This window comes from Oryx dammah, unplaced genomic scaffold, assembly GCF_014754425.2.
Source record: "Oryx dammah isolate SB20612 unplaced genomic scaffold, SCBI_Odam_1.1 HiC_scaffold_26, whole genome shotgun sequence".
NCBI classification, from domain to species: domain Eukaryota; kingdom Metazoa; phylum Chordata; class Mammalia; order Artiodactyla; family Bovidae; genus Oryx; species Oryx dammah.
The window spans coordinates 88,459,906-88,482,457 of NW_024070210.1; the positions used below are offsets into that span (position 1 = coordinate 88,459,906).

General features: G+C 53.6%; 2 protein-coding genes across 2 annotated transcripts in view; both read left to right on the forward strand.

Annotated features, from left to right (window-relative positions):
* IGDCC4 (immunoglobulin superfamily DCC subclass member 4) overlaps positions 1-16,375 on the forward strand; it is a 39,878-nt gene extending 23,503 nt beyond the window's left edge. The window contains exons 8-21 of the mRNA XM_040227659.1: positions 12-425; positions 902-1,066; positions 1,599-1,736; positions 2,491-2,661; positions 4,729-4,968; positions 5,125-5,226; positions 6,703-6,886; positions 7,568-7,695; positions 9,480-9,650; positions 9,879-10,016; positions 11,182-11,287; positions 11,829-12,057; positions 12,785-12,946; positions 13,464-16,375. Of these exons, the coding sequence (XP_040083593.1) occupies positions 12-425; positions 902-1,066; positions 1,599-1,736; positions 2,491-2,661; positions 4,729-4,968; positions 5,125-5,226; positions 6,703-6,886; positions 7,568-7,695; positions 9,480-9,650; positions 9,879-10,016; positions 11,182-11,287; positions 11,829-12,057; positions 12,785-12,946; positions 13,464-13,877 (2,762 nt within the window). The 3' untranslated portion in view covers positions 13,878-16,375. The remainder of the gene's footprint in view (positions 1-11; positions 426-901; positions 1,067-1,598; positions 1,737-2,490; positions 2,662-4,728; positions 4,969-5,124; positions 5,227-6,702; positions 6,887-7,567; positions 7,696-9,479; positions 9,651-9,878; positions 10,017-11,181; positions 11,288-11,828; positions 12,058-12,784; positions 12,947-13,463) is intronic.
* Positions 16,376-19,915: 3,540 nt separating this feature from the next.
* The window catches only part of IGDCC3 (immunoglobulin superfamily DCC subclass member 3), a 47,388-nt gene continuing 44,751 nt past the window's right edge, over positions 19,916-22,552 (forward strand). Inside the window, exon 1 of the mRNA XM_040227660.1 lies at positions 19,916-20,006. Within this exon, the coding sequence (XP_040083594.1) occupies positions 19,916-20,006 (91 nt within the window). The remainder of the gene's footprint in view (positions 20,007-22,552) is intronic.

The window sequence follows — 22,552 nt, forward strand, 5'->3', positions numbered from 1 at the left end:
CGGTCCCCCAGCCGCTCCAGTCATCTCGCAGGCGCCGGAGCCGCTGTCGCGGACGCGGGCCAGCACCGCGCGCTTCGTGTGCCGCGCGTCCGGCGAGCCGCGGCCTTGGCTGCGCTGGCTGCACGACGGGGCGCCGCTGAGGCCCAACGGGCGCGTCAAGGTTCAGGGCGGCGGCGGCAGCCTGGTCATCACGCAGATCCGCCTGCAGGACGCCGGCTACTACCAGTGCGTGGCCGAGAACGGCGCGGGAACGGCGTGCGCCGCTGCGCCGCTGGCGGTCGTGGTGCGCGAGGGGCTCCCCAGCGCCCCCACGCGGGTCACCGCCACGCCGCTGAGCAGCTCCGCCGTGCTGGTGGCCTGGGAGCGGCCCGAGCTCCACAGCGAGCAGATCATCGGCTTCTCCCTGCACTACCAGAAGGCGCGGGGTGCGTCTGCCCGGCAAAGGCCTACTGCAGGGCGTGCCTCCGGGGGTGGGGGGGAGGGACGCGGCACAGGCTGGGTGATTGAAGGGTGCCTTTGGGGATAGGATGGGATGGGGTGAGAGACCTGTGTGTAGATGTGGGTTAGCGCATTTCCCCTTCAGCCACAGTTTAAAAGAGCAGCGAGAGGATGCTTCTCCCAGGGAAAATGCTTTGGCATTCCTGGAGCCAGCTTGTTAATTGCAGCAGGAGTCACTTCAGTTACACGCTAGAAAAGACTTCTCACCAGTGGGAGGGACTAATACCGTGGGACTAGATGTCGGGGGAGTTTATAGTCTCCTACTCAGATTATCTGGAATGATTTAGCTAGAAAGAGGCTATTCCAGGGACTGGACAACATGAAGGATTCCCTAGACAGCTTTGAGCAGGGAAGCCTCTGGCGGTGGCCCTGTGGCAGACACTTTGCCCCCTAACCCACTCAGGCGTGGACAATGTGGAATACCAGTTTGCAGTGAACAATGACACCACTGAGCTACAGGTTCGCGACCTGGAACCCAACACAGACTACGAGTTCTACGTGGTGGCCTACTCGCAGCTGGGGGCCAGCCGCACCTCCTCCCCAGCACTGGTCCACACACTGGATGATGGTAGGGCCTCTGCACCTGCCGTGGGCACCTTGGGCCCCAGGGAATTCCCTGGGGATGGTAGCTTAGTTTCTCTTAACTCCTGTACGCCAAGGTGCTTTTACCTGCCTTGTGCCATCTTTTGTGCCGTGTAAAAGAGTGGGCAAGGGTTCATCTCCCTAATTTGAAGTTGGAGAAACTGAGGCCCAGAAAGTGAGTGACTTGCCCAAGCTCAATAGTGCAGCTGGGACTTGAGCCCAGGTTTCATGACTGCCTGTAATCAGGTGGCCCTTCGCTGCACCCAGGTACCATCCAGTCAGACAGGAGCCAGTGACAGTCCGCTGGATGTAGAAGACTGTGCTGGGGAATTTCCTGGGAAGGCTGTCCCATCCTCTCCAGCTTGGGGCTCCCCTGAGAGGCTCCCTTTCCTCCCTCAGATCCTGGTCCTGGGCCTACTTCTGACTTGCTGTGTGACCTGGGCAAGTCTCTGGCCGCTCCTGGGCCTCACCTTCCACGTCGGTGGAGCAGAGCTCACGCTGATGTTCTTCTGTCTCAGTCCCCAGTGCAGCGCCCCAGCTCTCCCTGTCCAGCCCCAACCCCTCGGACATCAGGGTGGCGTGGCTGCCCCTGCCTCCCAGCCTGAGCAATGGGCAGGTGGTGAAGTACAAGATAGAGCACGCTTTGGGAAAGGAAGGTGAGTGGGGGCAGGAATCAGTGAGGTGAGGGGTCGGTCAGAGCAGCTGGTGGAATAGGACAAGGTGAACCTAGAAAAAGGGGAAGGTGGGCTGGGGGTCGAGAGGGCAGGAGTGGAAGGGAAGGCTCGATCAGAGGGCTCGCTCAAGACAGGGTAGGGCTGGGGCTAGCCCCACCTTCTGTGCAGCGTAATCCGACAGTCCCTACTGCAGACTCCTTATCTGTGACGTGAGGCAGGTGACCCAGGTAACCCCTGGGGTCCCTCCCAGCTCAGAAGGGATAGGGAGGCACAAGGCTTGCTTGTGGGATTGAGGGAAACGAGGCATGGGTGAGGTGTTAGGACAGATGTCGAGAATCTCGGGGAGGAGGAATGAAACTGATGAAGACATAGGAGAAAGCAATTGGCTGGGGGCCAGGGGGCCAGGGCGAGGAGGGAGGGAAGGGTGAGGAAGGGAGCTTGGGAGGTCGACAGCGCTCTGGAAGAGGCGGTGCTCGGCGGCTTCACAGTCAGCCCCTCGGGCCCATGCCCTGGGGTGTGTGGGCCGGCTCGCAGTGGGGAGCTTGTGCCCTGATTCTCCCCACTGTGAGCCCAGGCTCATGGCTGGCATCAGCCAGGGTCAGAGGCCTGGGCATTCACTGAAGCATGGAGTCCATCCAGGCACTGAGAGGTCAGGGCCTGAGGTGGAAGAGTCAGTGTAGGGGGTTTAGGAGTTCTTAAGGGGGCCACCCAGAGCCAGTGTCTTCTGTCCCAGCAGATCAGATTTTCTCCACCGAGGTGCCGGGGAATGAGACGCAGTTTACGCTGAACTCTCTTCAGCCCAACAAGGTGTATCGAGTGCGGATTTCAGCTGGCACAGGGGCTGGCTACGGGGCGCCCTCCCAGTGGATGCAGCACAGGACGCCCAGTGTGCACAACCAGAGCCATGGTATGGGGTCAGAGGGGACAGGTGGGGTGATGTGAGTGACTGTGTGGGCGTTTGGGAGCCCTTGGAACCCAGACCGAACCCCCCCCCTGCATGAGAGCTCTACCATGGCTGCCCCTGCTCGATGGGTGAAGAGGCAAAGGGCTGGCGTTTGCAGACCCCTGGGCTCATGTATCCCTTCCATCTGCTGTGTGACCTTGGACAGACCATTCACAACTCCAGGACTTCACTTACTACTGCCAGGTGTATCATGAAGATTAATTAATATAAACAAAAGTTTGATACATAATTAGAACTGGTTCGGTTCAGTTCAGTTCAGTTCAGTCACTCAGTCGTGTCCGACTCTTTGCGACCCCATGAATCGCAGCACGCCAGGCCTCCGTGTCCATCACCAACTCCCGGAGTTCACTCAGACTCATGTCCATCGAGTCAGTGATGCCATCCACCCATCTCATCTTCTGTCGTTCCCTTCTCCTCCTGCCCCCAACCCCTCCCAGCATCAGAGTCTTTTCCAATGAGTCAACTCTTCGCATGAGGTGGCCAAAGTACTGGAGTTTCAGCGTTAGCATCATTCCTTCCAAAGAAATCCCAGGGCTGATCTCCTTCAGAATGGACTGATTGGATCTCCTTGCAATCCAAGGGACTCTCAAGAGTCTTCTCCAACACCACAGTTCAAAAGCATCAATTCTTTGGCGCTCAGCCTTCTTCACAGTCCAACTCTCACATCCATACATGACTACTGGAAAAACCATAGCCTTGACTAGATGGACCTTAGTCGGCAAAGTAATGTCTCTGCTTTTGAATATGCTATCTAGGTTGGTCATAACTTTTCTTCCAAGGAGTAACCGTCTTTTAATTTCATGGCTGCAGTCACCATCTGCCGTGATTTTGGAGCCCAAAAACATAAAGTCTGACACTGTTTCCACTGTTTCCCCATCTATTTCCCATGAAGTGATGAGACTGGATGCCATGATCTTTGTTTTCTGAGTGTTGAGCTTTAAGCCAACTTTTTCGCTCTCCTCTTTCACTGTCATCAAGAGGCTTTTTAGTTCCTCTTCACTTTCTGCCATAAGGGTGGTGTCATCTGCATATCTGAGGTTATTGATATTTCTCCCGGCAATCTTGATTCCAGCTTGTGTTTCTTCCAGTCCAGCATTTCTCATGATGTACTCTGCATATAAGTTAAATAAGCAGGGTGACAATATACTGCCTGGTTAAGTAGTAGCAAATAGGGGACTTCCCTGGCAGTCCAGTGGTTAAGAAGCCATGCTTCCACAGCAGGAGACACAGGTTTGATCCCTGGCTGGGGAACTAAGATTCCCGTGTGCTGACAGCACAGCTGGGAAAAAATAAATAAATAGTAGCTGCTTCTGTGATTATGACTGTTGTGGGTTTTGTTGAGAGGCCCAATAGCAGAGTGGTTCAATGAAGACAAAACCTGGCATACATACTATCTGTGTCATCTTGGGCAAATTACTGGACTTCTCTAAGCCTCAGTTTTCTTATCTGTAAAATAGGGACACTAGTAGTTTTGTTTTTTTGTAGGGTTGTGAGAATAAAGTTAAAATACATGCTATGAAGTGCTTAGGACAGCATCAGACATACAGTGAGCCAACCCACTCTCAGGCTCCAAGGAGGTCTCCCAACACTGGTGGCTCCATCTCTCCTTCCTGGCTTCAGCAACCCCTCTGATCCCCTTGCCTGCTGGTGCCCATGCCTTCATCCCTTCAGAAGATTTATAGAGCCCTCCTCTAAGTCAGGTATTACAGCCCTGCCCCAGAAGTGCTCTTGGCCAACCTCTTTGCAAACACCCAGGAGATGTCCCCGCGTTCCCAGCACTCTGGGCTTATGGAATAGTGAGTTCTCCTTTAGACCCAGCCTGGGCCTGACCCTTAGGCTGGTGGCTGAGTGGTGAGATATGTTGGGAGAACTCTGGCAAGGGCCTCACTCAATGCTGTCTTCCTGCTTTCTGCTTCCTCATGCTTCTTCCCTCCTCCCTTCCCCGGCCTCCCCTTCTTCCTTCTCCTTCATTCTCTTACTCCTCCTCCCTTCCTGCTCCTCTGCCCCCAGTCCCTTTTGCGCCCGCAGAGCTGAAGGTACGGGCAAGGATGGAGTCCCTGGTCGTGTCCTGGCAGCCACCCCCGCACCCTGCCCAGATCTCTGGCTACAAGCTGTACTGGCGAGAGGTGGGAGCAGAGGAGGAGGAGACAGACGGTGAGAGCCCTCCAGGGGGCCGTGGAGACCAGGCTTGGGATGTGGGGCCCGTCCGGCTCAAGAAGAAAGTGAAGCAGTATGAACTGACCCAGCTAGGTGAGGAGGGCTGCCCAGGAGGGTATGAGATGGACACAGGTCCAGCGGGGGGCTGGACAAGCTGGGCTGGTGGTTGGAGATGGAATCTCTCAGGGGACGCAAGAATGACCCGAGAGGTTCCTCTAACCAGCGAGTGACCCTCATGGCCTTCCCCAGTCCCTGGCCGGCTGTACGAGGTGAAGCTTGTGGCGTTCAACAAACACGAGGATGGCTATGCGGCAGTGTGGAAGGGCAAGACGGAGAAGGCCCCCACCCCAGGTGAGGAGGCTGGGGGAGCGGAGAGGGAGGGCTCGGTCAGCGGGGCTGCACGTGGCCTCCTTTCCCTCTCCTCTGGGCCTGCCCTCGTGGGCAGGCCATCTGGAAGTTTCAGCCACCTGCAAACCTATTCTACTGGCTTGTTTAGATCACAGGGAGAAGCTCTTGCTTCTCCCTTATAGGTCCGTGTTTTCATTATCCATGAGCAGTGCTAATTTGGAAGGTTTGGACAGAGAGAAACCCAATGGTTCATCCGTGACTTCTGGCCCCAAGTTTGACCTTTAAACAATTTTTAAGATGACCCACCTTCATCACACTCTCTCAGACTATTCCTCTGCTCTAGGCAGGGAGGGTATCCCTGTGTGTCCCTCCAGGAAACTGAGGCTCAGAGTCAGTTCAGGCTACTGTAACAAAACACCATAGGCTGAGTAGCTTACACAACCAACATTGACTTCTCACTGCTTTGGAGGCTGGGAAATCCAAGATCAAGGCCTTAGCCGAGTCAGTGTGTGGTGAAGACCCGCTTCCTGATTCGTAGTCCATAGGCCATCTTCTCGCTGTGTCCTCACAGGGCAGAAAGAGGTCTAGAGAGTTCCCTAGGGTCTCTTTTATAAGGGCACTGTTATGGACAAAAAATCTGTGTCCCCCAGAATCCATATGTTGAAACCCTACCCTCCAGTGTGATGTATTAGGAGGTAATTAGGATTAGATGATGTCATGAGGGTGGAACCCTCATGAATGGGGTTTGTACCCTTTTAAGAGTCAGAAAGAGCTTGCTTCCCTTTTCTGCCCTGAAGATACAGTGAAAAGTTGATAGTCTATAACCCAGTAGAGGGCCTTCACCAAAACTTGATCTCAGACTCTGAAATTGTGAAAAATAAATTTCTGTTGTTTACCACCCAGTCTGTGGTTGTTATAGGGGCCCAAACAGACAGGACTCCACCATATGTTCAACTTTCAAAATAGGAACTTTGTGGGGGAACACAGACATTCATTCCATGACACTTCTATATAGTTTACAAATATTAACTAATTTAATCCTCTTAACAACCCTATGAAATGTAAATACTATTATTAGCTCCACTGACGGAATAGAGAATGGAAACACAGAGAGGTTAATTAACTTCTCCATAGTCACACAGCCAGTACATGGCAGAGTTGGAATTTGAATCAGAACAGCCTGGCTCCAGAATCTATGCTCATAATTACCATGACTTGCTGTCTCTCTCTCTTACATTCTTACATACTAGTGTTCCATAGTCTGCTCACTGTATGCCCTTGGCCAAAATCACTTAAATCCTTGGGGGCCTCAGTTTCATCATCCGTGAAGTGGAAATAAAGCATTATTCCCAACTCACAGTATCACAAGTGAAGGGTAAAAGAAAGTGCCTTGGGAACTGCAAACCACAGTACATATTTCCAGATGAGTATCTTCCCTCCCTTCCCACACTCTATTTTCACTCTGTTTTCACCCTCCAGACCTGCCCATCCAGAGGGGGCCACCCTTGCCCCCTGCCCATGTCCATGCGGAATCAAACAGCTCTACCTCCATTTGGCTTCGGTGGAAAAAGCCAGACTTCACCACAGTCAAGATTGTTAACTACACTGTGCGCTTCAGCCCGTGGGGGCTCAGGAATGCCTCCCTGGTCACCTATTACACCAGGTGGGAAGAGGGGCTGTGAAGGAGCCAAATGGAAGGGAAGAAGACAGCAGGGAGTGATGAAGAGAGGGGCCTGAGGGTTCAGGGACATTCCATGACTCAGGTGTTAAACTGGGGGCACATTGAGAGTCTGATGGCCTGGTGGCAACAGATGGGAAGGGAGAGCCCATCCAGTCCTGTCCCTCACCAGAGGGCTCAGCCCTGGGAGCCGTCATGCAGGACAGACCTGTTTCTTCATCTCAGGTGATGGGCAAGAGACAGCCCAGCTGCTGTCCTGAGAGGCCCCCCGTTGGATGGGGAGTCAGAGACCTCTTGATCTCTGTTGCTTGGCAGAAAAACAAAGCATAAAAAGCAATAGATACGTATTAATACAACTGCAGCTGAAGGAAAAGTTATGCATCTTTTCCTTTAAGTCAAGGAGAAGATGCATCAGAGAGGATTCTTTGGGTGGAGAATGACGTGGATTAACCCAGGAATATTTCTTGAAAGAGGGGCCCTGGCTTGGGGATTGGACTTGGAATCTGATATATCCATCCATCCACATCTCTCTGCAGGTCTCTGGATGGTGTTAGTGGCCCCAGTGTCAGGGAGCAGATTCCCTGCCCGAGGCAGGGGTTGAGGCTGGTTTGGGGGAGGAGACTTGAAGGGGCCTGAGAGTCCTAGCTGCATTTCTTATATCGGCAGCTCTGGAGAAGACATCCTCATTGGCGGGCTGAAGCCGTTCACCAAATACGAGTTTGCGGTACAGTCTCATGGTGTGGACATGGATGGGCCTTTCGGCTCCGTGGTAGAGCGCTCCACCCTGCCTGACCGTGAGTGGCCCCTCAGCCCCTTGACCACAAGTCCATCTTTCACCAAACTCCTTGCCGCAGCAGCCCTCTTCTGAAATGCCCCTCAGAACCCCATAAGTTCCTGTCATTTGCTTTGCATATATGCTGACAGTCCAGTGCTGGTCTTAACCATTTACTCACAGGCATGATCACGTGAGGTTTAGAGGAGCTGTTTCTTTTAAGAGGCTGTGCTGAGACCTCACTGAGCTGTGAAGACGGCCGGCTCTGGAGGCAGGCGTCCTGGACTCTGCATTTGGGTCCCCAGCATGCCCCTGACACACAGGGAGACCTAGGCAGGCCCCATCCCCAGCAGGGCTTCTGTGTCCTCATCTGTAAAAAGGGAAGGTGGGTCCATGTGCTCTGCAGGTCTGTGACTCTGGAACCCTCTGGAAACGCATCTGGAGACAAGTGGCTCTTTGTCCTCCCAGCACAGCCTCTTAGGTTCTGCTGACGAAACAGTTCCCCTTTCTATCAGCAGACCTTTGTTCCTGATCTGAGATAAGAAGACGTGTGTAGGGTAGGGTGGGGAGGCCATCCACCCTCATGAATGCACTTTAAAAAAAAAATGCTTACAAACTGTTTCTCACACACCCATGACCTCAGCTCAAGTGGTGTTATTAGTCCCTCAGCCATGTGCAGCTGTGCTCCTCACGGACCGAGGAGCCTGGCCATGGGATTCTCCAGGCAAGAATACTGGAGTGGGTTGCCATTCCTTCTCCAAGGGATCTTCCCGATCCAGAGATCGGACCTGGATCTCCTGCACTGCAGGCAGTTTCCTTACTGTCTGAGCCGCCAGGGAAGCCCAAGAGCTCCGCTTATCGTGGTCTTGCACATGGAGTTAGGGAGGCTCAGTGTTTCCTCGGGGGAGACCATGACATGGAATCCCCAGCTCAATTGACCTGATTACAGAGGGGGGAATATTTTCTCCTCTCACAGATGGGGAGACTGGAGCCTGAGAAGTGGGGAGTCACCTAGGGCCATTGAGGGTTCTGACAGCCCATGGTGCTGTGATCTTTTTAAGCCTTACAGCCCTGGGTCCCCATCTCACTCTCTGTTGGGCCTTGAAAACCTGAGCCCCCAAATTTCTGTTGTTTCCCAACTCACTAGTCACCTTTTGTCCCTCCTTTCTCCCCTCCTTTCTCCCCTCCCTTCCACATTTACTCCTGCCCCGCTCCTGTCCCCGTCAACTTCTCTGAAAACAAAACACAAAGCCTTTCAAGGTGGTACTTCTCACATGAGGATTCCTGTGACTCTTAAGGTCCTGGGCCTGGGCAGGCGTACATGGTGGCTATACAGGGCATCAACCAATTTTACTGAAGATTTGGGGTGGCGAGAGGAGTTAGGAACTTTATATGATAAATCATTTCAAACACTACTTAAATATTAAATGTTGCCATGGAAGAGATGAGTTTAAATGAAATGTGAGCCTTCCAAAAACTTTCGAGCTCTGCCCCCAGGTCCCCTGAGGACCAGCCAACCATCCTCAGCCCTTGGAAGTATTTGGGTGTGGAAATTTGAGGAGCTCTGCTCCAAAGGGTGGAAAAGAGTTTCTAAGAGGGGCAGAATGGTGGCAAAGCCCCCCTCCCTAATTGTTTTCCAGGAATTCCCCAGTGAGAGACCCGACCTCATTTTGCTTCGTGGTTTGTGGTTTGTTCCAGTAAAGGCAGAAGCAAGGAGGCCATGCCTTCACACCCTGGCTCCCAGCTGCACCCACAGCTGGGGCTCTCAGTGACCCTGCCTCTCCCGTCTCCTCCCCTGACACCCAGGGCCCTCGACACCCCCATCCGACCTGCGCCTGAGCCCCCTGACACCGTCCACCGTCCGGCTGCATTGGTGCCCCCCCACGGAGCCCAACGGGGAGATCGTGGAGTATCTGATTCTCTACAGCAACAACCACACCCAGCCCGAGCACCAGTGGACCCTGCTCACCACAGAGGGTGAGTGCCCTCACCCCAGGACCTCTCAGCAAGCGTTTCCCCCAACCCCTTTCCAGTGGCTGGGTTAGTACTGAGATGGCCACGGAGGTTTGTTCTAGGAGGAGCAGGCAGAAGCTGCTGCCTGTGTGGGAGCAGCAGGTCTTCCCAGGGCCACTTCCCAGCCCAGCCCTGCAGGCCACCCCCACCCGGGTCACCAACCCTGCTCTCCCTGGCTCCCCCACCCCCCAGGAAACATCTTCAGTGCTGAGGTCCACGGCCTCGAGAGCGACACTAGGTACTTCTTCAAGATGGGGGCACGCACAGAGGTGGGGCCTGGGCCCTTCTCTGGCCTGCAGGATGTGATTACTCTCCAGGAGAAGCTCTCAGGTAAGAGGTGGAAAGGGAGGAAGGGGTGGGCTCCATCCTGGGGCAGCCCAAGCTCTCCAGAGGCCCCCAGAGCTGACTTCTAATCCTGAAGTCATCTCCTCCAAGGCCTTGCATTCAGGCACATGTTGTTGGACAGCTGCCCTCTCTATTTGGTGTGAAAGTGTTAGTTGCTCAGTCATGTCTGCCTTTTTGTAACATCATGGACTGTAGGCTCCTCTGTCCATGGAATCCTCCAGGCAAGAGTACTGGAGTGGCTAGCCATTCCCTTCTCCAGGGGATCTTCTTGACCCAGGGATCGAACCCAGCTCTTCTGCATTATAGGCGATTCTTTACCATCTGAGCCACCAGGGAAGCCTGGTGTGGAGAGGACAAATTTGAAGGGGAAATAGGTGAGGCTCAGTGGTAATTCAGTCGAAAGGTCTGATTTGTGGGAGACTGACTTGGTTTCTTTGGGAGCTTACTTTCACTGGAGAACTGGCTTGAAGAGGTGATGAGCTTTGTATGGTGGAGGTCTCAGGCCCTGAGACTGTCTACACTGTAATTTGCAGGGCCCAGTGTGAAAGGAAAATGTGGGACCCCTTATTAAAAAATGAAGAAGACAGACTTCCCTGGCAGTCTACTGGTTAAGACTCCACACTCCCACTGGAGGGGGCATGGGTTCGATCCCTGGTCAGGGAACTAAGATCCCAAATGCTGCACAGCAGCCACAAAAGAAAAAATATCCTGTGTGCCGCAACTAAGACCTAGCATAGCCAAATAAATACATTTTTTTTTAAATGGGCGAGAATTTCAAGGTGGTGACAGCAGAGCATTAAACCAAGCCCAGAGCCCTTCTAAGCATGGGCCCCTTGCCACTGCACATGGAACACACCTGCGAAACCAGCCCTGTTAGGCAGGCAAGAGGCATGTTTCACTGAAAGGCTGGGTTGGTGGGGAAGAGCTCCAACTTCTGGATGTCCGGTGGGGCTGACAGTTGGAGAGAGAGGTAGTGGTGGTCCCTGTGAGTCTGTGGGGCCCTCTGATCCTTGCATCAGAGATTTCACGTGTCCAAAGGAAGAGACTCAGGCCAGTGGCCTCCAGAGGAAGGCCCAGGATGTCCTGGTCTATGAGCCTCGGGTTTTCTCCTGTCCTTGATCTGTTCCATTCCCTCCCTCTCCCCTGCCAGACTCTTTGGATGTGCACTCAGTCACGGGCATCATCGTGGGCGTCTGCCTGGGCCTCCTCTGCCTCCTGGCCTGCATGTGTGCTGGCCTGCGCCGCAGCCCCCACAGGTGGGTGGAAGGACCAGTCTGACCACAGAGAGGAGCAAATTCCTCTGCAGAGAAGAGAGAGCAGGGAAAGTGGCTGTGACTTGCTCTAGCCCCTCCTGGGGGCCCCATTAAAGTTGTCTGGGATGAATGGGTTGGGGTGAGGTCCTCGTGAGAACGTGGAGCGGAGTGGGTTTAGGGAAGCCCCCAGCGCATCCCCTCAGTAAGGGCTGGCATAGTATAGCTGCCTCTCTCCTGCTTCCTTGCTGGTGGTTGTTAGTCGCTCAGTCGTGTCTAACTCTTTGTGATATGGACTCCTTGGTAGCTGCTAGCGTCTTGCAAAGAGGGCTCCCAAATCTCCAGATGCCCAGAGCCCAGGGAGGAAGGATCTCAGTGCAGTGTGACAGCTGTTGTGAACAGCCACAGAATTTCTTATCCATTGCACAGACGGTGAAATTAAGTCTCAGAGATGGGTAGGAACCTGCCCAGGGACATAGGCTGGACTAATCCCAATCCCACCCCTGCCCCTCTCTTTGACCACACTGTTTCCCATCTTCCCTTCCAGAGAAGCCCTCCCGGGGCTGTCCTCCTCGGCCACTGCTGGGAACCCCGCACTGTACTCCCGAGCCCGCCTGGCCCCTCCCAGCCCCCCAGCGGTCCATGAACTGGAGTCCCTTGTGCACCCTCATCCCCAGGACTGGTCCCCACCGCCCTCCGACATCGAGGACAGGGCTGAGGTGCACAGCCTTATGGGTGGTGGCGCTTCTGCCGGCCGGGGTCACTGCAAGAGAAAGGTGAGCCTGGAGCCGGGGAGGTCCGAGCCCCCCACTGCGGTTCATTCCCAAATAGGACACTAGGGGGCGCGAGAGCATGCTGTGTGACCCTGCGAGAGGCCCGCTCCCCCCTCCCCTCCCTGGACCAGCTGCAGAAGAAAAGGCTCTCCCTCCTCTTTGAAAGGGTTGGCAAGGCAGGGAAGCAGATGGGCCTCCATCTCTGGCAGAATAGGTCAGCCTGGTTCTCAGGAAGGAGGGGAGAGCCCCTGAGGGGCTGTTGGCAGGTGACTCAAGGTGGCCGGAACACACCTCATGCTGGGAGCTGGGGAGAGCTCTAAGACCCAGTTCTCCCCAGTGTGGGGGAAGGAGGCTGGTCAGGTGGGCTGTGGCCAGGTAGCTCAGGGACCCAGATGAGGTGCGTCCACACAGGGAGGGTCCTGTCCATCCTGGCAGTGGTGGCTCATCCTGCATTCTCTGACCAGCCAGCTCCAACCCGAGTCCTTTCTCACCCTCTCCCTGCCTCTGTGGTGAAGGAGACCTTGCCTGGCCTAGAAACTCCTGGGCTGTTCTGCAGGAGTGTCTTTCTATCCTCAAATTCACCCCCAGACTCTCAGCCCATTCTGTGCCTGTCCCCACTGCCTTGGGGAGGGAAGTAGAAAGGGGGCCAAGAGTCTGTGGAGGGGGCTTCAGCCGTTTCCTGGGTATATCCCCAGCCAAGCCCTCAGCTCCTGCTTCTTTCCCTGTGCAGGTCTCCTGGGCTCAGCCCGGTGGGCCCAGCTGGGCAGGTTCCTGGGCAGGCTGTGAGCTGCCCCAGGCAGGCCCCATGCCCTCTCTGACTCGGGCCCTGCTGCCCCCTGCTGGAACTGGGCAGACACTGCTGCTGCAGGCTCTGGTGTATGAGGCCATAAAGGTCAGTGTCCTGGAAAGAAAGGGGGAGGGAAGGAGAGAAGCGTCCCATGCTTGTTAAGAGCAAGTAGTGAATCCTCTGGAGACCCCTGGTGGTAACATCCCCGGGGGTAAAAGTCGAGCCTGGAGACCCCCGGAGCCTCTAAAGGTGAGCGGGTGGAGGGCAGGCCAGTGTTTGGGAAGACAGTCCCTCCTCAAGCTAGGCAGAAGTGGGCCACTGCAGAATTCCCACGGATCTGAGGGTGCACCAATCTGACTGCATTCAGCCCTTCTTCGTGTTCACGGAGCCCTCCCTGCATCTGGTATTTCTGAAATTCTGTGACAAGGGCAAATCGTAGTGTTTCCCTACCTTCCCGTGGATCTGATCATCATCTCCTGGAGGACAGTCACTGTTCCCTAACTCCCGCATGATATATAAAGGGCTCTAGGCTGGGGGTCAGCCTCTTTCCACCCCGAGAGTGACAGTCATTCTTCTGACTGTCACGCTCAGTGATGGTTTTTGTGTTCTCTGCTCTGACCAGGGCAATGGGAGGAAGAAGCCTCCACCAGCCTGCAGGAACCAGGTGGAGGCCGAAGTCATCGTCCACTCTGACTTTAGTGCATCCAATGGAACCCCTGACCTCCACCTCCAAGACCTGGAACCTGAAGATTCCTTGCCTTCAGAGGCTCCCGACCTCACTTCGAGTGTTGTGGATCTCGGTCAAGGGGAAGACTGGCTGGACCGGGAGCCAGGAGGGTGTGAGCAAGCAGCCCCTGGGCCAGACAGACTCACCTGCCTGCCAGAGGCAGCCAGCGATACTTGCCCCTACTCGGACCTCCAGTCCAGTGAGGCTCTGGAGGAGGCCCCTGGGAACAACTGCCAGCCAAAGGGCCCCTGCCCTCCAGGAGCCAGCCCAAGCCTGCCCAAAGCCCCAGTCCCGTCCTCCTCTACTTAGCTCCCCTAGAGGGCACCGTTTGGGACAGGCTGGTTTGGATCACGCAACATGACACGTGTGGCTACACGTGTACGCGTCTCTGCCTGCAAGTCATCAAGCCACTTGGAGCCTCCTGGGGTGCTTTGGCTTGGGGAGAGGAAGGATTGGATTATTCGCTCCCATCTCTGTGACACGTGTGACGCACAGTTACATGTCATGTGCACATGTGTGAAGCACGTGTGTGTGTGCTGGTTGGTGAGCTGGGAAGCTCTGGGCCAGGCAGGGCTCACTGTGGCCTAATTGACCCTCCAGGTCAGGACACTGCCCCAGAGTGGTCTGTCCCCAGCCCTGCGGGCCCCTACTCTGTCACCCAGCCTTTTATTACACACTCTGAGAGTGTCTCCAATGCCTTGTCTGACAAAGACAGCCCCGGCCCACTTTCCGGTTGGGCTGGGCTGAGTGCAAGTAGGTTCTGAATGCCTGACCCTTTAGTTGCATCACCTCCCATCTGCCATGTGCCCCAAGCCCAAATTGAGAGGGTGTCTCCAGCTCCCCGCAGAGCGCGTCGGCACCTAATTTTGTAATTGGGGACGTGCCTGGTTTTGAAAATCTGCTTTCCCTTGCTCTCCCTTCTCTCCTCCCCCTCACTCCTCTAGGGTCTTGTTTCTCTGTGCCCCTGTTCTCCGGGGCTCTGTCCTCTCCTCTCTGGGGCTTCTGTCTGTCCCTGCTGTCTCTCTCGCCTCTCCCACACTGCGTCATGTGGCTCTCCTGCCTGGGTTCAGTCTCAGCACCCTTCCCTCACAACACGACTACCTCATGTCTGTTTGGGGCCGTGATGGGACTCCTGTGTCCGCCGTCCACTTCAGCCCTCATCCTCCTGCCCCTGCTTCTCTGTGCCTCTGTAGACCCCAAACCTAGGCAGACTGCACACCCCCAGTGCGGGTTGGGAGAGGACCTTGCAGCTTCCCTTGCATCCTTCTCCCTGGGATTGAGGCTGGAGGGTTCTCTTTAGAGAGGATAAATGCAAGTCATCCTTGGGGGTTTTGAGATAGGGAATGGGGAACATGACCCAGAGGCTTGGGATACCATTATTCCCTCCCTTCCACGCGGTAAGTCTGGTTTGCTGGACAGAAGCGTTTGAGGCACCTTCCTTCCCAGCTGGAGCTTGAAAGGGAGAACGGGGTGGGAATTAGGGGCTGGGCAGCCCCTTCGCTTCCCACTCTGTGCGCCTGGTCCAGGAACTGACAGGGTGGGGCTGAGAGGAATCTCATCCTCTAGGGTACTGGAAGTAGGGTCTTCGCACAGGACAAGGGTGATGGGCTCATCTCATTTTGCTCTTTCTTTAAATTCAGTCCTGAAGTCATTTTCTGTTGACCCCCCCACACAGGGACAAGCCTGACTTGTTTCATTTATTTGATTTTGCACCTCAGCCTCTCAGAGGACCATTTAGGACTTGGTCTCTTCTCCCTGAATTCACCTTTTTTTCACTGAGCAGCAAGCACATCAAGGGTTAACTCTGGCTTCTGAGCCAAATTAGAAATAACCAGTCTATCTTTCCTTTTTTTTTTTTTTAATGGTGGAATGTCTCTCCGTGGAATTGCAGCTTCCTCAGACCCTTTCAGCATCTGTGTTTATTACACTCGGGTGTCACTCAGGTTTGACACCCGCACCTACATTTCCTCCTCCTCCCCCTTCAGGCAGCCTATGATAACACTAAAGATTATTAATGTTGGTTTTGTATCTCGTTAAGGACAGAACTGTCATTTGTACTATTTCTGTAGCATTCAGCATTGCTGTGGCTAACACTACTGTATATGTTTCATCAGTGCTCTGAAGGTCAAAAGCCTCATTTTATTTGGCTGGTTTGATTTTTTTCTTTTTTTTCCTAAAGGGGAAAAAAAAAAAAAAAAAAAAAAAAAACTGTCCTGAATTAAATAGCTGTTTTAACAGTAGGCTCTTAGCATTACACCACATAGTCATTTTTCATGTTCTTGTTTAACAGGCACTGAGGTTCTGGTTTAAATTAAATAGCTGCAAATGAGACAATTTATAACCCATTAGGTTGGGTGGAAAATTGTTTCTCAAAAGCAAATAAGTAATAAATCTGGTATCTGCCTATAACTCACAGTTGATAAGAACATGGCCATTACTCACTAGCATTATATATGATTTGGGCTCTGGGTAATTTGGAAGTGTTAGGTTTGTGTCTTTGTAGCAGTATTTTTATTAGAAAAGAGTCCATTGGCCTTTTACAGGGTATTAATCCTTTTGTCACCTACCATGGATGCCTTATGGTTTTTGAGTCTCATTTAAAAACCTTTTCTTGATGCATGACAAGTATAATCGGTACCTGCTCATTTATTTGTCTGTAGTTTGGCTGTATTATTTAATTATTTTTCCAGCATTTTTTTCTCCTTACAATTATGATATTCTTTAGTGTTAAGCCAATGCATTGATTATATATCTGTCCCTATAATGAATTAATAAACTATTTTCCAAAAATGTTCTTGTTTTTAGAACCAAGTGACTAGAATTTCTTCAGCCTTTCTGCCCTAAAGAATGTATTTCTTACCAGGATGGGAAATGTTGAGTTTTGAGCAGAAGAGCAGGTGGTTATAAGAAAGAACTGGACTTTCTCTGAAGAAGAGGGAACCTTTGTACACTGTTGATAGGAATGTAAATTGGCGCAGTCACTGTGGCAAACAGTATGGAGGTTTCTCAAAAAACTAAAAATGGAACCACCATATGACACAGCATTTCCACTCCTGGGTATGTAACACAACAAAAACACTAATTTGAGAAGGTATGTGCATGTCAGTGTTCACAGCAGCATTCTTTACAATTGCCAAGATATGGAAGCATCCTAAATGTTCATCAACAGATGAGTGGAGAAAGACAATGTGGTATGGTTAAGCAATGAAATACTGCTGCTGCTGCTGCTAAGTCACTTCAGTCATGTCCGACTCTGTGCAACTCCATAGACGGCAGCCCACCAGGCTCCCCCGTCCCTGGGATTCTGTAGGCAAGAATACTGGAGTGGGTTGCCATTTCCTTCTCCAGTGCATGAAAGTGAAAAGTGAAAGTGAAGTCACTCAGGGGTGTCCAACTCTTAGCGACCTCAGGGACTGCAGCATACCAGGCTCCTCTGTCCATGGGATTTTCCAGGCAAGAGTACTGGAGTAGGGTGCCATTGCCTTCTCCAATGAAATACTACCTAGCCATAAAAGAGATGAAGTTTTGCCACTTGCAACAACATGGATGGACTTGGAGGGTATCATGCCAAGTGAAATAAGGTAAAGACAAATACTCTATTACTTATATGTGGAATCTAACAAATACAACAAACGAGTGAATATAACAAAAAAGAAACAGACTCGGAGATAGAGAAAACAAGCTAGTGGTTACCGTGGGGAGAGGGGAAGGAGCAAGTAGGGTTAGGTCCATACTACTATGTATAAAATAAGCTCCATGGATATGTTGCGAAACACAGGGAATAGAGGCAGAATTTTATAACTGTAAATGGAGTATCACCTTGAAAATTATGAATCACTGTATTATACACTTGTAACATATAATATTGTACATCAACTATATTTCAATAAATAAAAAAATAGCTTCCTCAGACTCCTAGGATAGGAACTACTCCCCCCACCTCAAAAAAGGAACAGAACCATCTCCCTCCCTCAACGGGCACTTAGAAAAAAACACCTGAACTTAGGAAAGATGCTTTGATGGCATTCTTTTAGGCTCTTCAAGGATCTCTTTTCATCTGGACACACATTTAACTTTGTCGGATGCAAGGGAGGAGTGAACCACCAAACTCCAGAGATTGGGTTCGACAAATCTTTGTATAAATCTGGCTTCCAAAATTGCCCGTGATGTCCATTCACACATATGGGTGCAGTGCCTATGAGCTCAGAGACCCACACATGCACTCTCACCTTCACAGTCATGCTGGTGTCCATTAACTCAAACCTAGGCACAATAGTCATACACCAGACTCCACGCTTACACCCCACACACATCTCAGGATTACAGTTGGCAACTGCTCTGCTAGGATCTTTATAGTGCCTGGACTATGGGTGTTTTTCTACTGCTGGGAACCAAGAACCAGAGGCCTTCCTGCCCAGGACCACCCCCAAAGTGGCTGGTGAACCAGCCCTGAGTTAATTGACACATTGTAGGGGGAGATACTGCACATTTTGCATGTGGGAGAATAGCCATTATTTGCATATCACTCTCAGACCAAGCGTTGTGATAAAGAAGAATTAAACACTTGTCAAAATGAATTTAAAATGACAGCAACTCAGGACACCAATTTGACCTCTCCTGAGTCTAGGACAAGCCAAGAAGGGGTTGTTGAGAATTCAAACCCTGCAGGAGGGAGTGTCAGGCCTTTCGGCCCAGGGAAGGCCCCCACCTCTCCCTTTCCTGTGGCCAATAGAGGCTCATCCTTCCTGCCCTTCCTTGTAAGGAAACTGGTCTGGGACTTTGGTGTGTTCCCCGACCCTGAATTTCTCCATTGCCTCCTACTGCTAGCTCATATGTCTCAAGTCCTGTTCATCTTCCAATTGCTACTACAGACCCCATCACTAGTAAACTTACCTGATTTCTGGAGGCCCTTTCTTTACCTATCTGCATCAGAGTTAGTTTTATATATGTTAACACTCCTGCTCTGCAATTCCACAGTTGGTATCAAAAGAGAGATGTAATTACTCCCCTGCCTGACCAATTCAATGCCAATAGCTGAGTAAGGCAGAGGCTACTCTCTTTAAACCTCTTGCTCCTCGAACTTAGTAGATGCTCAGTAATTTTGATGGACTAGCACATCATGCTGAACTCAACAGAAGATCATTTAATAGCAAGTGGCCAAGACTGATGGTCTCTGCAGGCCGGCGTGGGGCTGTATCTCCTAAGAGGCATGCCTATCTCCCGTAACAATCCTTACCTGAGACCGATGTCGTCTCCTTTTACCTTCTCTGACATGAAACATTGAGTCTTTGAGGCATAGAAGTGTTATTGGGAATGTTAACTTTCAGTGTGCAATTCCAGTTATCAGGTCATTTGTCATGACCTGTATCCTTTACATTTCCTTGAGAGTGAGCAGGGGAGACAGGATATCCTTATCTTTCAGATGAGCTCTGAGTGACTGCCCGGGTTTGCTGAACTAACCAGCAGGGAGAAGTGGGGCCAGAACCCGGCTTACTTTAGAGTTCTCGTTGTCCTGTTGGGTCTGCTCTCTCAGGGCCCTGGACCAAGCCGCCTTCCCACTCTTCCTCCCTCCTGTCCACCCAAGCGCCACAACTCTTCGGTCTAAAGAGGCCAACCTTGCAGCTAAACGTCCTAACCTTTGGGTGGAAGAACCAGAAACCCATGGAAAACCGAATCTTTGACAACTTTGTGCAGCTTTTAGGGAATTATCTCGACAATACCGACTTGGAAACAGTGCACAAGGGCGCAGCAGAAAGAGTGGGTAGGAGAGAATCCGGCAGCTTTGCGTGTTTCTCCGCAACCCGGTCCTACTCTGCAGTCCACTGGGTTTCCACTCCCCCAGCCCCCCAAGTTCGGAGCTGGCCCGCGGGGAGGGGTCCGGGGCTGCAGCTCTGGATGGCGCCCGCCGCTCCGGCCCCAGTTCAAAGCGCAAGGGGCGCGTCCGCCGCGCAGCCGGGAATGTCCGGCCGCTTAAAGCGCTCGCCGGCTCTTTTGTTCCCCAGACCCGGCCTCCGGGGAGAAGGGGCTGGGGGAGGGGACCGGGAGGGGAAGGAAGAGGGGCGGCGGGCGGCGGGCGGCGGGAGGGCGGGGCGGGTGGTGAGAGTGCGGAGCGCGCACCGCGGGCGAGGCTGACAGATCGCCCGGGTGGGTGCAAGATGGCGCAAGCGGCCGCGCTCGCCCTGCGCCCCCGGCGCTCCTAGGCAGGCATGTGGCCCCAGCCCCCAGCCGCCCGGGCTCGGCCCCGGCCGGAGCCCCGGCCCCGGCCCCGGCGCCGGCCCCGCGGGACCCTGTGAGCCGCGAGAGGCCCCAGAGCCGCGCGTCGCCGATCCAAGCGGACCGCGAGCCCCATGGCTGCCTCGCGCGCCGCGCCCCCGCGCCGCCGGCCCCGGCTCCTGCTGCCGCTCCTGCCGTTGCTACTGTTGCCTGCGCCGAGCGACGGTGAGCGAGGGCGCCTGCGGTGCGGCTGCTGGGGCCCGAGCCCCGGGAAGGGCGAGAAGGCAGGAAGCGGGCGCGAGGGGCGGACCTGGGGAGAGCGGCGCGGACCTGGGGAGAGCGGCGCGGACCTGCCGGCGGACCGCGGGCTGGAGGGACTTGCCCAAGAAGGGGAGACGAGCGGGACGGGGCGGAGCCGGGGGAGAGGGCGCTGAGGCCCGGCTGCTGGGAATGCGGAGCCAGGCGATGCTGAGGATGGACCCCCCACATGAGAGACTCACATTCAGTCCGCTGCGGCTCCAAGACTCAGCAGTGTCCGAGCCCGGACCAAGCGGCAAGGAATGCGGCAAAGCAGGAGATCGGCGTGCAGGCTGGAGTTGGGGAGAGGGGGGAACGAGCCTTGGGAGACCGCAGGGCTGAGTCCGGTCCGAGGGGCGAGTTGGGGAGCGCGGAGCCCGAGGGTGGGCACCGAGTGGCCCGCGGTGGCCGAGGTTAGGAGACCGCCGACCCCGGGGGCGGAGTCCGGGACTGAGCGGGCTGAGATGGGTGAAGAGAGCGCGTCGTGGATTTGGAGAGGGACTGGGACGCGGAGTACGAGGGAGAGATCGAGGAAGAAAGAGGTCCCCCGCTGGCCGTGCGTGGGGAGGGGGAGACACCCTGCGAGCTGAGGAAAGGAAAGAGAAGCCGACCGAGGGCGAGAGAGGGGCGGGGATGCCCACGTGCCCGCCCTGCCCCGGAGGGAGCACACGCAGAGCTCGGGGTCTGCGGGCTTTGCTGCCCGGAGCTCCGTCACCACCATCCTGTTCCCTCAGGGACTGTAACGGGCCCATTTCACGCGAGAGAGGTGAAAATCTAGTCGCTTCCCTTCCCACCCCAAGTTCTCAGCAGACACTCCTCTGGGCAGTATTCTCTCCCTTCTTAGCTCCGGAGAAGCAGGATGTCGCAAGCGCATCTAGTAGAAAGTTTATCCATCCCCCAGTTGCTATTAAAATACCCCGGTTGGGATGCGGAGCCGAGGCAGCTGAAACGCAAGTCTTGGGAAGGTTGGGTAGGGATCTGGAGCGGCGTGACCCTCAAATATCTTAAAATACGAATTACACGTCCCTGAAGGTGGGGGAAACGCCCCTAGCCGCAGCGCTCCTCCTTTCTCCCCCTCACCGCCCCGTCTCCCCGCAGCCAGGGAGGGCGCTGGCCCGTGAAGGGAGGGGCCCGCTCCCGGGTCACTAGTTGCCCAGAAATGTGGAGGGGGTCTGTGGCTGCCTTCTCAGCCCAGGTGGGTTCATTTCCCCAGGATTGAAGTTGTAACTGGTCTGGTAAGTTGCTCGCTGGAGAAGTTGGAGACTTGGCATCATGCCTGGGCTTGGAGCTCTCGTCCCTCCTCCCCCACTTCTGGTTCCCTGATCACCCTCATCTTTTCCGTTCTCTTCTTCCCCCTCGTCTTCCCCTTTTCCAGTTCCTTTCTCTGCAGGAGTGAAGAGGTTGCTGGGAGAAAGGTTCTAGGAGCCTCCTTCTTTCTGAATTTTGAGAAATCGGAGTAGATGTTTGGTATCCCTCATCCTCTTTATGACAAAGGCAAAACAAACGGAACTGCCAAACCGCAGAGCATCCTAGGGGTGGGGCAGTGGAGCTGGACCATAACCTGGCCTGTACCCAGTCCTGGACCCACATACCCTTCTCCCTGTTCAGATGGTGTTGTCAGCAAAAAGAAGCAGCGATTTATTACTATCTCACTTTATATTTGTTTAGAAAAGGCACTTTTCATAGTGCCTTTACGTCTGTAGGTCATATTTAACATAGGGCTTCCCTGGGGGCTCAGTGGTAAAGAACCCACCTGCCAATGCAGGAGACATGAGACGTGGGTTTGATCCCAGGTTGGGAAGGTCCCTTAGAGGAGGGCACGGCAACCCTCTCCAGGATTCTTGCTTGGAGAATTCCACGGACAGAGAAACCTGGTGGGCCACAGGTCATGGAGTTGCGAAGAGTCGGACTGAAGTGCTGAATGACTGAAGTGACTTAGCACGTATGACCAACACAAGCCATTTTGTTTTCCTTATTTAAACAGATGAGGATGGAGAAGCCAGGCCATATTGAATACTTTACCTGTGGTCACACTCTGAAAGTCTGTGGGGCTTCAGTGTTAACCAGGTGGCCACAGAAGTGGCAGCAGCTATGCTGGAATCAGTCTTGCTTTTAGGTCCCAGACTTGTAACTATTAACTCTGAGGTCTCAGACAAGTTGCTTAACACCTCTGGGCTTCAGTTTCCTTTTCTGTAAAAGATATGAATAAAGACCTCGTGCCACAATTATAGAGTCCATGCACCACAGTGAAGATCTTGCATGCTGCAATGCAGCCAAGTAAATATTTTTAAAAAACATACAAATAAAAGAAAGGTGGTAGAAATAATATCCATCTCTCTGAGACGGTCTGTTGATTAAGTAACTGTACTGCATGAGATGACACTTCATAATGCAGAAATTTCTATATATTAATAGAGATTCCAAGCAAAAGCTCAACATTCAGAAAACGAAGATCATGGCATCCGGTCCCATCA